Source organism: Nothoprocta perdicaria, unplaced genomic scaffold, assembly GCF_003342845.1.
Source record: "Nothoprocta perdicaria isolate Ctin4 unplaced genomic scaffold, notPer1 scaffold_22, whole genome shotgun sequence".
NCBI classification, from domain to species: Eukaryota; Metazoa; Chordata; class Aves; order Tinamiformes; family Tinamidae; genus Nothoprocta; species Nothoprocta perdicaria.
Window position 1 is genome coordinate 1,183,788 of NW_020455415.1, and position 14,575 is coordinate 1,198,362.

The 14,575-nt window shown below is 51.4% G+C and overlaps 1 protein-coding gene across 4 annotated transcripts in view; it reads right to left on the bottom strand.

The window, feature by feature from the left end:
• The window catches only part of MBNL3 (muscleblind like splicing regulator 3), a 55,134-nt gene extending 42,041 nt beyond the window's left edge, over positions 1 to 13,093 (bottom strand). For all 4 annotated transcript variants that reach the window (XR_003249336.1, XR_003249335.1, XM_026039087.1 and 1 more), the window contains exon 1: positions 12,348 to 13,093. Coding sequence is in view for 2 of the 4 variants with exons in the window: in XM_026039087.1 (XP_025894872.1) it covers positions 12,348 to 12,521 (174 nt within the window). In the remaining 2 variants the exon portion in view is untranslated. The remainder of the gene's footprint in view (positions 1 to 12,347) is intronic.
• Positions 13,094 to 14,575: the final 1,482 nt, after the last annotated feature.

The window sequence follows — 14,575 nt, forward strand, 5'->3', positions numbered from 1 at the left end:
GTAGGACATGACGCACATGATGCCCTGAAATGTTGATATTCCTAAGGGTAAGTGCTTCAATATGGGGCTATTTGTAGCTGAAAGAAACCCATTTTACCTGCAAGATAAAAACCCTGGCATTTCATTGACTTTCTTGCCAAAATAAACTATAAAAGCCACACCACTCTGCAACAATATTACACATATATTGTACATATATTAAAAAACTTCTAATATTTTTCATCTACCTTGTGTCTCCTTTGGTTCTCTCCCTCCAGACTGCTATTAAACCCAGCCAGCTTTTGAAAATGCCAAGTGTAGTTTCTCTTGTCCCTTAAACCACTTTTTCATTGCAAATCCCCTAATCCAATTCCACAACTTTCACTGGCTGATTGAATCTGTCAAGGTCATATGGAAAGTTGATGCTTCTGCCCTTCCTCTACCTACGRAGTCTGTTGAATATTGCAATTTAAGCAGGCAGAGCACACGTAGACAGAACCAAGCAAAAAGTACATTAAAGCCCAGGAGAATAAATGTTACAGCATTATGCTCATGAATACTAATACCGGACGCGTGACCACCCTCTGCTTCGCTCCTTAAGTTCACACAAAGAAAAAGGCAAACAGAAAAGTGCAGAGGCTCAAGAGCTAAGTGTGCAAACGCAGCCCTCTCTCCTGTCCCTTGGAGGACAGAGTGATGCTCGAAAAAACTCATTCTTGACGTATTTTGACAAGCAAAATGAATCTGTAAATAGGAAATAGTCGGGAGGTTTTTGGAAGTTGGCAAAAATAACAACTTAGCATTTGAGAACTAATCCATTTTTTGTTTGTGTTATTGCTTCACTCAAAGCAACAGCTTAATGGGCATAAACAGATTCTTGGTTTTCAAAAAATAATGAAAAAAAAAAGTTGCTCCCATCTGGGCTGACGATTCACAGGGAGAATTTCCTATTTGGAAAGAGGGCGGCAGGATGTGCTCCAGCCTGGGCATCCCGGATCAGGGAGCATCTCTGCCAGGCTCCAAGCCTGCTCCGCTGCTGGTGACACCCATGTCAGAACAGGACCCACGTTTGTGCCCTGGCTCAAGGAAGCACAGGGCGATGCCGTCAGTTGTTGCTGCCTGTGACTTTACAGGCAAATTTCCTGCCACAGGGGCTGATGCTGCAAACCTGACCCAAGGAGCACTGAGGGAGCTCTGCCTGGCTATCGTGCACCATGGGCAAGGGCCACACACCCCACATGGGTTACACAGGTTCAGCCTTGCATGGGAGACACCCAGGCAAGTGACACTGAAACAGCCTCCAACTTGGGGCAGCAAGGCTAGAAAGAAAGGGGACCAAAAGGAGAATTCTGCCTTGCACTAGACAGATTTATTTTACTAAACTCTTCATACTCCACTATAGCCAGTAACACAGGTCCAATTAAGTCACAGAGGGATTTTTTTTCTTTTAAGGGAACACCTTTGGATGGGCTCTGTGAGCAGCACTTGGCTCAAGAGAGCAGATAAAGAGCCAATCCCTGTTCCAATCTCAAGTGAGAGGAAGGTTAAGGCAGTGCAAACATTTGCAAGCCTGGAGCCTGTGGAGCAGAGCAGACTGCGGCGTTCACAGCAGAGTGCATGAAACAGCAGGGCACAAAGGCTGCAGCAAAAACTCCCCTAAATTTCACTTATCAGTTGGCCTTAYCACACACAAAGCCTGGGCCAACAAAGCCTGGGAACTCCCGCTGCCCCACGGAAGGTCCTGATCCTGCTCAGCTCAATCTATGSAATCTATGGGAAAAAGGAGAGGCCAACAGCAGCAAATCCACCCACGCTCCCCAGGAGGAGGATGCCGACCATCCTCCMCTGCCTCTTTGCGCAGGACAGGCATTTTATGGGCAGAGATTTCTCTGTGGGACAGGCTCATAATGTTAATGCAAACTAAGGCAGTGCCATCCAAGCGCAACGTCACTGYTTGGCCAAGGACACAGGTTCTGAGCTAACCCTGCAGAGCATGGGACGTTTCTACCCGCGGTCACATGCACCGGTCACAAGCACCACACAGGCAGCCAGTCCTAAGAGGCAGCAAACCCAACCCTGTGGCAGCCTTTCAAGTCCTGTCAAATTACCATGGATTTACTAAACCAGCCTCAGCCAGGGCAAGATTTCTAATGATCTGTCCTAATTACTCCCTCACAGCCCCCTTGTTCCCTGGGGCTGTTCCGCAGAGCCGTTGGGGTCCATGCAGATTCGTGTTGCCTCCCTTGCTCAGCCAGAGCCAACCTGGGCTCTTGCAGTGCACGAGTGGGGCCAAGCAAGAAGCCCAGCAGGCCGGGCCCTGCCAGGGGCTGCTGAATGCTCAGCGTGGCCCCCACGCTCACCGGAATGCAAAAGGGTGATGGCCAAAGATCCCAGGCCAGCAGCAATGTTCTGCTTTCTCACTGCAGCACCATGGGCATCAACCACTCCTGCATTTCGTAGAGACTGCAATCTCAGCAGTCGGGTGGTTGATTCCGCACGGCCGCTCCTCAGGGCTGTTCCCGCTCCAAGAGGGCCAGGGCAGGCCCTACAAGAGGAGTTTGTCCCACTGCATTTTGTGGAGATGCCCGCTCTGGCCTGCAAGACGCAGCTTTTGCCCTGCCAGAAACTCTGACCTGAATTCTGCTCCAAGGGCAGTGACAGAGGAGCTAAGACGGGATGTGTGCGTGCAGCCAGGGCAGCACGACTGGAACCAATCAGGGGGTTCATTTCCCTCCCCCTTTTTGTTTTTTGCTTTGTGGTTTGTGTTTTTAATAACTGCCTGAGTCATGTATTTACGTTTGAGAGCATAAGGGAAAAGCTGAGGGAGGTGGAAATAACTCCATGTGGACAGATTCACTTATTCAGATTTCGGTCACAAAAAGCAAACTGACCAAATCACTGCAGCTTTCTTTTGCCCCCCCACCCCCCATTCCTTCCATATCATCACTCTGCTCTCCAGCCTCCTGTCCTCAATGCCAACTGAGCTGCTCATCCTCGTCCTTGTCACCAGTGCAATCCATGCTGGCGGATACTCAGCTTTTGCAGACATTGAGGAATGCAAGGATTTACCTTCTAACAAAAATCAGCCTTTGAAAGCTCTCGACAATGTGACGTGCTGGGAGACACCTGCCCTCATGCATTTCTTTCTGCTCCCAACAACAGCCACCTTCAGGCTTTCAAATACAGCAGAACCCTTTTCTTCCCAGCAAGAAAACGCTCTTATGAGGCATAAGAAGGACAGGAGTCAGCTGCAATGCTCCTATTATCCTGTGTTTCGGCAAGAGGGGCTCCTACCAGTACTGGACAGGAGAGATATTTCCGCTGAGCAGGGTGACCTTTGCCGAGGACACCCGCAGCCTCTGCGGCCTCACGAGCGGAGCAGCTGCGAGAGGCTCCGGTGGCGTCAGCGGCGCGGGAAGGCAGCAGGGCCGCTGCAAGGAGCCCTCGCGTCTGCTTCAACTGCGAGAGGAGCTGCCTCGTTTGGAAACCCCTCGCTCAGGAGTCCGCACAGGGACACTCCTACAAAGAGAAGCATGAAGGGAACTGCTAAAGCGTTTCCTCTGACAAGGCTACTCCTGACAGGCTGCGCGCTGAAAGGAGGTTTGAAGTTATCCGCATACAATTTGCCCAATCAGGATGACAAAAGTGACATTTGGTGGCGTTTCAATCCTAGTTAACGTGAGCTCCATTCTGAGATGGATCTTATATCACTAAGGACTCTTCACAAAATGCAAACAAAAACCACACAGCAGCAGCAAAACCTTCTTAATTCAAATTGCACTATATTGCACAAAGCCACAGCGGGGGATCCTTGGCTCTGTGAATACTGATTCACTGATGCTACAGCCCAGGGTCCCGCTCCCAAGCGCTACCCAAACACAGAACAGGATGGTCCCAGCCTGGAGAGCTTACAGTCTAAATACACAGGACTTAGTGGAGAGGAGCCGAGCCGCAGGCCATGGGGATGTAACCGTGATGATTACTGCGAGGGTACCAGGTACACTGAGAAATCGCAGTGGCTACAGAGGCAACAGGCCAAGGGAGAGACAGAGAGGGTCAGAATTGCTCGGCCGCCCCGTTCCCGACTCTGCGGACTCTGTGCTAACGAGAGCSGGGACACAGAGGAGCTGCAGGACGGCTTGGGGACAAATAAGCCCAGAGGGGAGGAGGAAACAGAGCAGAAAGGAGGAGAAATGGGGCATTTGGAACAAGGCTGCACGAGGCTTGGGATTCTGGAGCAAGACTCAGGAGGGCTCAAGCTGCCAGGTGCATTTTTACCACCCTCCTGGAGCAGGGATGCGCTGTTGCTCTGTCCTGGATGCACCACAGAGGAGGAAGGGGATCAAGAGGAAAAGCCACTTCCACACAGGCTCCGAGCTGCCAGTGACCGACAGCGAGAGGAAGCAGGGCCGGTCAGCACGCCGGCRGGAGCACATGCTGCTGTTTTGTTTCCAAACTCCGCTCAGCTGTGGTAGGCTCTTCAAGGGCCTAATCTCCGTGTGATTGTTCCAGCACCAACCCCTGCAGATCCCACACACTCAGGGACTCGCCGTTCAGCAGCATCCGCGCCCCCTTCRGACACCCGCGTACCCCTCAGCACTGCCCCTCCGCGCGGGGCGGCCCAGGGCTGCCTTCCTTTCCTCAATCAGCACTGGGGAGCAGCTAAGGGCCCTTCAAGGCAGACGCAGGGAGTCAGACTGGGTTAAGCAGCACAGTCGGGGTTAAGGGCTTAACCCCTCACAGAAGGGGAGCCGGGCAGGACACCCTGACACAGCTGGGCTTTGACCTCAGTGCCCTGCACTGCAGTATTTTTTGACACCAGTGTAGTACAGGGCAGCTAAAAGTAAATGCTGTGTTAATGCAGAAGGGGCTTGAATAAGGCTTATGTTGATCCATGTGGAAGCTATTCCCTCACTGAGGAGCCAGGAAAGCCAGAGCTGCCTCTCCCTGCCCAGTAATGACACCAGCTCTGTCCCCTTCCCTCTCCCACCAGCCGCCCCAGTGGCAGCCAGGCTTTGCCAGGGGCTGGAGAAGCTCTGCAGCCAGGATCCAAGAAGGTCCAGGAGCTCTCCAGGAAGCTTCAATATTAATGTTCCCAACTCTAAGTTCCTTTCAACCACATTTGGTTCTAACACCCCCCTGGGGAGCTGCACGGAGAGCCAGGGCTGGGTGAAGAGGGACTTGCTCCACAGAGGCCCAGGGGGATGCAGAGACAGGTAAAACCCAGCGCACGCTGCTCCATCAGAGGGCTGGGCAGTATATTTTTAAACGCCAGCCACTCCATGGGGCTGATTTAAAGCAGTTTCCCTTCTCAGTGACATTATTTTATGCAGCATTCACCTCTGTATCAGCGCTCTGCGGTCTCTCTGCAGCCAGGGACGAGATGCAGGGGTGCATCTCACCGCCCCACAGAGCCACAGTGAGGCCCACACAGAGAATTTCCTTCAAACGCTCACACGGCCCCACAGGCAGCGAAAGCCTCTGCCCTGCAGCACGGCTGCCACCTTTCCAACAAGGTCAGACACCGACCTCCTCCACTGTTGTCAATGACCTTATTAGTGYTGATCAGGGCTAATAATAACCCGCGCTGTAAGCAGCCATCTGCCGTAGCGCCGCGCCGCAAACTTCCCCAAGAGCAAACGCGCTTGGYTGGGGTGCACTCACTCCTCAGCAGGCCTCTTCTCCCGCCTCGGGAATGTGCATCTTCCACAGTTTCAAGTTAGATGATGCAGASAGGCCCTTCCAGCTCCTGAGTTTCCAGCTCTGATGAGCAACAGATGGGCCCAGGGCTCTGCTGAAGCGCTGGCTTCATGCAAAAGGATGCGAAAACGCCAAGTCAGAAGTTAAAACCCACCAGTGCCCAAGCCTGCTGCTGGTTGGGACCCCGGGTAAGCAAGCCAAAGGTCCAGAACTAAATCTATGTGCAGAGATGGAGATGTCAGAGAACTAACAGGTACTGCTTTGGGAGCAGGAATCAACACTCCTTTTGTGCCACGTACTTTCCACTGCATGGATAGGAGAAAGATTTTGTTGGTAACTACCACACACTACCCCTAGTTAAGCTGAATACTCCCACTGCAGGAGAGGGCTTTTATAACAGCCAGGTAAGACCACAGAGCTACATCTCATAGCTGTTTATCCAGAAGGAGCCAGGTTTTGAATGCTCAAACACCCAGAGTCTTTTTACAATCCAGCTTAGCCCCACTCCAAGACACTTTTCCTTTGCACAGCTTCCACTAGCTCAGAAAGCACAATTAGGCACAGCCAGACTGACACGGCAGCACTAAGAAAGCTGCCRGCGTCGCAGCAAGGCCCTGCATGCTGGTTTCCCAAATCCTTGGCCTTCTCTCTCATCAAAAGGGCCACCACTGACATRACACAAGAAACTACAGAGGGGGTCAGCGCCTAGCTCTCTGCTGTTTGATGAAAAGCAATAGAAGACCATTCCTAAGTGCAAAGTAAAACTTTGCCTGTATAGAGCAACATTTACCCACACGCCTCAAAGCATTTATTTTAATGCCAGCACAACAGTATTTATGGGGGCAAATTTCCAAAAGAGCTCAGCTCCACTCTTGGAAACCTCACCACGCGAGTGTGTGCTCTAGGGCAAGGGCAGGTGATGGGTTCTCCAGAAAACCTGGCCTATCTTGCTTGCATAGCTCCCAAAGAACTCAATTACATGACTACCCACCCCTGCTCAGAGGGGTGAACCGAGCAGCAGGGCACTGCTGCCAGCAAAGGGATGACACCAAAGTGAGCCCAAGCTGCTGCGGGGATCCACGTGCCAGCCCCCCGACGCAAACGGGCACGAGCGGGAGAATTTTCTTGGAAAAGCAGCAGGATGGGACACTGGGCTCAACATAATGCTGTGTTTTCACAGACCCTCTTTGCCCAAACTCCCTCTGGGGACGGTAGCTCCCAAGCTGGGGCAGCCATTCGAATCCTGCAGCGAGAGCTACTGTAGAGGACGGCAGAGCTAAAGCTCCAGGCACGTGTGCCGAGGAAATGCAGCTCTCTCGAGCTGGAGAGGCAGAGGGACAGAGAGGAAACATGACCCCTCTTCAGGGTAATGGCAGAGAGGACCATTTCCTACCCCATAAACCTGAATCAACAACTTGCTTCAGCACAGGGAAGTCTTTGCTTTCCAAAATGAGGCCTTACATATTTCACAGAGGCAGAGCCTCAGTCCAGCAGGCTTTGTCCTTAAAACCMAGGAGGTGGCCCTCGGGAGCTGGACATGCTATGCCACGGATGTGCAACACTGCAATATGCCCATAAAAGGCTTCAAAACGCATCTACTTCAGCAGCACAGTAACTCGGAAGGGTTTAGAGCCACATCCCAAAAGAATTTCCCCTTGCTTTTTTAGGCAAGTGTGAGCAGCAGTCAGCACTTCACCAGTGTCTCTCCAAGCATCAAACCAAGGTTACTCTTGGCCGACGTTCACCGTAGAGATGCTGCTGGCTGTGCCCTCTGGGGATGGTCCTTTGCTCATGACAAAAGTCCCAGGAAGCGAAGTGAGACAGCCGGCACATCAGAGGAACCTGAGATAATGCTCAATAAATCGAATACACTCTGCCCAAACCCCTATCCCACAGAGAGATCAGTTAAGMAGATTAAAACCACAACATATATATTCTCCATGAAGGTGAACAAGCCTAGGAAGGTTGTACTCTGCCAGGTCTGTCACACACCATCGCTGGGGACATCGGAAGTGAGCCGCCGGCCCCAATAAACCCCTTCTTGCTCTTGGGGACAGGAGGAGGTCAGAGACAGTTAGAAACAGAGGGTTTCCAGATGAACGTCTCTGTCAGTCATCCCRCCAACAGCCCAGGACGTTCTGGGCACAGGGAGCTCCCTGGTGCCACTGCGCTGCTGCAAGAAACAGAGTGCACAGGCAGGAGCCAGGCCTACACACAAGTCTCTCGCTCAAAGCCTCTTACTCTCTTACTCTCTCTTATTGTGTGTGTTTTTACATAGCACAGACTGTTTGGAAATAGGTAGCAGCTTTATGACCACATTCTTTTAAATACRACCTCCTCAAATCAAAATCCCGACTCCCGAGACTTTCACTGTGCTATTCTGTGTCTTTAAAACCTTTCTACAAAACTTTGATTTGCATATGGAAACATCCACACTCAAAGCAACTYAAAAAAAAWWAWWAAAAAAGATAAATCAAAGCTGRGCTTGTAAATAGCATTTTAACCACGACTCCACAATGCAGCTTGCAAACTGCGAGCTGTGCAAATCAAAGCTTTCTTTTTGAACACCTGGCCTGCACTACCTGCATATTTTTATATAATACATCCCTACCAATCAGTGTTGTTTCTCTCAGCTTCCTGCTTATCAGTTTGTGTTTCCAGTGATCAGAGAATGTTCTTTCTTCCTTACATCTTCACAAGTTGAAGAGCCCATATTAATTACTTGCTGAACAGGGAATTAAGGCTAGACAAGCTCATCCTGCAGCTGCCCGACACAGTCTGCACAGGCAGCTCCCTGCAGCACCAGCTACTGTAGGGTTGGGACCCACACAAAAGCTGAGGCAAAAATCTCAAGGGCCCTCTCAGATGGCAACGATGATAGCAGAGTTCTCTGCTTTGCTCAGATTTTATTTTCTATTTCATGGTTTCTCAAGCTAATGCTCCTCAGCAAAAGGTAACCGATTTCACGGCACCTCATCRGCTTGCAGGGAAGGTTTCTCTCTGCAGAGAGTCATTTCAAAACCATCCCCTGCGTTTTGTCTATCCTAACGCCCCTGCACACGAAGGGCACCGCTCCAGAAGGCTGCAGATGGAAGAGCAAGGCTGAGTAACATCTCGGAGGCCTGTGGAGACTCGCCCGGGTGGTGCTGCCCACCACGAGCCACTGCCCAGCAGCCTCTGTGGTCACCCTGGGCCACCTCCGGGACAGCAGCGCTGCCCTCCACCGAGCAGCGGGGCCTTGCCCTTCCATCCACACACGTTATTCATCAAGAACAGCATTGTTTGAATTAATGAGGAAGAACGTGCGAGTAGAGAGTGAGAGTTTTCTCTTGGCATCCGACTCAAATCTGCGAAGAGCTTCTCACAGACACTATTTTTAAACTCCGTATCAATCTGCTAGCGAAAGGTTCCTTCTGTTGCCCACAAACGTGCAAATTCCCCCCCTGAAGCAGCAAGATCCAGGGCAGCAAGACTCAGCCCTGTACTTGCAGCCTCATGGCAAGCCAGTGTTCCTCACCAGAAGTACTTCACAACCACAACAATCCCAGGGAGCCCCTATGCACAAATCCCACCCTTGCTCCCAAGGATATCCCCAAGGATCCCAAGATCCCCCCAACCTTGTCTCTCCCTTACGCTCACATCTGAGCACCGCTCAGCAAGGTGGCCGGACTGTCTGCAAGGGAAACAGAGCTGCTACAAAGGGACTGGAAAATAAGATGCAGCAACTGCATAAACGCTGCTTGTGACCTGAGCAGCGAGGCGAAACCATTGTATGCTGGGTTATCAGAAGTTCCTGTTCCAACGTATTGTTCAAGCTTAAGCTTTCTGTAAGGAAAAAAACAAGCCAGGAGGCTCCACAATGGGCACAGATAAGCAACCTCCCAACAAAGCCCTGGGCGGCTGCAAGACAACAGGGAAAACTTACTAGCGGCAAGCATCCTATATCCTGTCTGCACTACAGAAACACAGATGTTCTGCTAATGCAGGGCGGGAAGGGATGGAAAGAGCACGAGGCAGCTCTGAAGCTGTCCTCATGAGAGGGGACGGTCATGAGAAATAGTGCACGGAGATGTCTGTGGGATGGAAGCCTCCTGGAAGGAGGTCTGGGAATGCAGGGGGATTAACGGAGGGGCCTGATCTTACCACTAAATTCTGTGGTGACACTGGGGAGGGTCTGATGAATGACCCCGTGGGCTGGCGGCAACGTGGCAAAAGCCACTGTCAGAGACTAAGAACACAGGCCTAGTGTTAGTCGCCGGGCTGCTTATGGCCACGGAGCTACAAGGTGCTCACGCATGCACACCCACGGCAGCACCGGGGGTACTGGCCCCACGGCTGCTCCTGCCCATGGCACAAAGAGGCGGCAGAGGGACCTGCACCCTACAACAGGGTGGCAGCCCGGARCCAGTGAGGGCGCAGCCCGGCCCTGTCCGACAAGAACCACACGGCTCATCCACAAGCCTCACACTGGCTTGAGGAGCAACCCATACCACCATGAGTTGGGCTTGAACATCTACTTGTTTGAACAACCTGGTATAGAAACTGCCTCCACCATCATCTCCTGGCTGCGTGCTCTGTGGTGCCTGATATCTCCTCCCCATGCACATCCTGCAGGGTAGAGCTCTCCCACAAAGCTGGACAAAGYCTCTTCCCATGGACAAACCTCTTCCCATGCCAGTTCAGGTTACTTAGCTACTGCACAGCGGGTATTTGCTACCATGTCAAGAGGCTGCTGCAATGCCCACATTAATTAACAGCCAGCTGTATAGGAAACGTGGAGCTGCAAAAGATCATCCAGCTCCTTTGGCAGTTTTTGCTTTCCCACCATGGTGCTCCCCAAAACATTCCTCCCTGCTGAGCAGGAGGAAACGTGTGCTCTTGCCAGCAGCTGGAATCCAAGCTGGGCAATATGTGGGCCCCACATATCTCATGCTGGGGCCTGAGCACGTCGCAAAGCTGCCCTCAAACCAACAGGGCCAGGGGCTGGATSACACCAGTCACTGTTACTCACAGAGCAACTCACAGCTCTTAAATACAGAGCCAGCCCAAGCCTGGGGACTGCACAGGGGCCACCCTGCAGCTTTCAGAGCAAGTTCTCCGAGGCTCCGCACTACCCCACGTGGTGTTTTAGCATTCGTCTGGGAGCTGAAAGGAGAGCTATAAAATGTAAACATATTAATCTCTTCATTCAGAATATATGTGCTGCCACTGGCTCCAATTCAAAGTTTCAAGGGCACAAAGAACATGACTTCGTTTTTCCCCTCTGATAAAAATATTTTCGTCTCTCACTGTCAGCAGGCCAGCAATGCAAATGAACATTTGAAAGTCACTGTATAACTAAGGAGTCATTGCATATGCTCAGATTAACAAGAGCAAAACCAAATGCAAATAGGAAGCCTGAACTTCCTGCTAAAAGGGAACAAAAATGTGAAAATATGAAGAAGTCACAAATGGTAGTAAAATAGGCAAATGCACAGCAGACCAGATTCAGTCCCGATACAAACCTGCGCAMACACAAACTTCCACCAGTCACTGTGCCCATAAAAATAAATCCAAAGCTTCACAATTCAAGAGAGAATTTTYAAGCTTATAAGATCCATCAGATTCCTTCTGCAGACTCTAACTGTTAACTCTAACGGAAACGTTCAGCACAGCATTGAGAGCTCTCAGAAGTAACCAGCTACGTGTGATGTCTCGGGGTTTTCACCATCCTCTTTAAAAGCAACTTTGAGGGGCCTCTTTTTCAGAGGAAAAAAAAAAAAAAAAGTGTTCCTTTCCAGACAGCTTCACAGTAGTGACCATGCCGAGGATGCCCAGCTCCCCTGCCCTCCTCCCAGCCCTCTCRTGACTCGGCCCTGTCACTCGCTGGGTTGGAAAGCCACCCTAGGAACTCAAACACTGYCACGGGCAATAAGAAACCCACTTGCATCCTGCAAAATCGGCTACACAGGGATGAGCCACAGCAGCAAAGCTGGGCTCTGTGCGGGCAGGACGAGCAATCCTGACTTCAAATCCCTTCGGAATGCTCTTCCCAGAGCCCGTTTTCCTGGGAGCACTGCTCCAGATACGTGGCCGTYGCTCGCACGCAGCACGGTGCTGCAGTGCGCCTGCAACTCCGGCTCCAGGAAACGCACGTAGAGCTGATTCATTATCTTAAAATGCGGCCTTTATTCCTGCTCCCTAAAAGCACATTTCAGAGCTCTGTACCGAACGCACCGCCGAACGAAAGCACACGGTTTCAGTTCTCTGCTTGGTCATTCCAGTTTCATTTTACTGCCCGCAACACAAATTCTCCATTTCAGGACAGCCGTATCCGACCTGAGCTACAACCAGAAAACACCCCAATAACAAATGAAAAATAAATGAATAAATAAAATAAATCCTTTGCTTTCTCCTGCCCTCAGCTGTCCAGCACTTCATGCAATCACCTTGACCTTGAACTCGACCAAAATTGAATTGTGACCAAGCATCGAGCTCCCCGCCCCCTTACTCCTAATACCACCGACTTCCCCAATTAAGAAACTGTGGAAAACCTGCAGCTTGTGCATGCAGCCGGATGAAAGACACGCGGGCTCCCGGACAAGATCGCTTTTCCAGGGCCGCATCCCACCCGGGCAGCATCCTCCCTGCGGGATCCTCAGGCAGCGCATGTGCTCGCCGGTCCTCACCTTTAGGGAGTCGAAGCAGGCAATAACTCGGCCGTTCTCCACGTGGCAACTCCGGGACGGGTGGGCGAACTTGCACTCGGCGTCGGAGCGCGAGCAGGTCCCTCTCTGGAACTCCCGACACACTTCTAGCGTCAGCCATTTTGTGTCACGGACCAGGGAAACGTTTACAGCCATATTAAAAGCAAAAATTAAAACGCAGGCAATCGCACCCTTCGTCAGGGCGATCTTTCCCGCTGATCTGTTTTTTTWWAAAAAAGGGGTAAAAAAAGGTGAATTCAAGTTAAACGCGAAGAAATAACTAACTTGTTGCTTTGGTAAAACTCCTATTCATCAGCACTTAGGTTTTCATTTAAGTCAAATTGTGGTTGTTTAAACAAGGATTAAACATAAAGCCAATCATAAAATAGAAATCTTATCAGAACAACTGAAAATCAAATTAGAGGCCAGCTCCTAAAAGTGCAATTGTAGAAGTTAAAATATAAGTGTTATATTTTGTGCCACTGCCGAAGTTACTTGAAAATAACTGGCAGACTTTCAAAAGAATTCTGTGCTCTCCAGTTAATGGTTTCAATTATTCTTGCAAAAAGCATATGCTGCTGGCAGCACTTCAGTTTGCAGAATGGTCTTGGTCCTTGGGGAGAAAACTTTTTTTTTTTTTTTCCTTCTATTTCTTGCTTCTAAAAATCACGGTTCATGAGCAAAAGGATGTCAGAATTTTTCTTTTTGCCTTTTTATCTCTCTTTTTTCTTTTTCCTCCTCTTGCTTTTTTAAAATATTTGCTACATACTCGAGGGAAGGGAGGGGGGAAAAAATGGCTGAGAAACTGTGTGTAAACAGGGGCGATAGAGAGGAGAAAAAAAAAGGGGGAGGGAAAAAGGGGCCGAGTTGCCTCAGGGTCTGAACCGCGAGCAACGCCAAATTAAAAAGAAAACGGGGGCAAATGCGGGGGGAGAGGAGAGAGGCAGCCCTAGACAGAAATCCAAGCAGCGGTGGCTTCAGGAAAGGCACTTTTCAGCAACCTGCAGGAAAAAGACAAACAGAGTGAGGTGTGAGCGGCGGCGGCCCCGCGGCGCCCGCGCCGAGCGGCCCCGGACACTGACAGCGCGGCCGGCGCCGGCAGCCATTGTGGATGGAAAGGGCATTTCCCGCATGAAGCCGCGCAGGGAAGGCGCGGGCGGCCAATGGCACGGCGCGTTGCGGCGGGCGGCGCGCGCGGGCGCCCAATGAGAGCGGCGCTTTCATGCCGCCGCGCGGTGCGGCCCGGCCCGTGGCGCGGCCCGGCCCTGTGGCCTCCCCCGCTCCCTCCCGCCGCGCTACGTGCCTGGCTCCTCAGGCCCCCCTTCCAGTACCCCCATGAGACATCAACCATGCAGCCCTGGGGCGTAAAGCAGGACCCTTCGCTAGGCGGGCGTCGCTTTTGCCCCCACGTTAATCCCCTTCCTCCTCTCCCTTCGTGGAGGAAACGATGGGGCAGGAAGAGCAGCCGGTGGTTTTCTGATATASAAAGCAGGAGGAACCCGGCTCCGGGGCTTTATTTAACCCATTGCGAGCTACCAAGCAGCCCCACGCACAGTGACAGCCCCGTCACGGTCACCCACGCGGCTCTAAGTGTGGGCATCTACCAAAGGGAAAGCAGAGCTGACAGGGAAGCACAAGGAAAGGATTAACTCCTTGCTCACAGCTGCCTTTTCCAGCAATAACCACTCAAATTACTCCAGGTCCAGTAACTTAAACTCTCCAGCAAGCAAATTCCGATAAACTCCTAACTCAAGCTTTCCTTGAGCCGCTGAAATGCAGAATCACCCCTCTAGGTTCCCGTTCTAGTCCCAGATGAGAGGATGGGGCTGTTTCAGAGTCCCCCAAACCCGGYTGTTTTTCATCTTTTCGAAACAGGGCTACCCAAGCCTTTGATGGGCACAGGACCTTGCGCACGTGACTGCTATTAAAACCTAACAGGAGAGCCTTCAGCTACAAGAAAAGGAAGCTTAAATCCTTCCTTTATTATTGATGTGTTATTGCAATTAGGCTGTTCGGTAACTGAAACCCGCTGGAGCTGGAAGAGGCAGACGAGGCCGCCGCGCAGCGGGGTGGGAAGGCGCTGTCAGCAGCGGCAGGCGCTGGGGCAGGGGGGCTCTTGATTCATGGGCTCAATTACTTGGCATTAAAAACCAGCATTTGTTGAAACCCACATTTGCGAGTAGTTTCCCGGGTAATTAAAGACAAGTCTG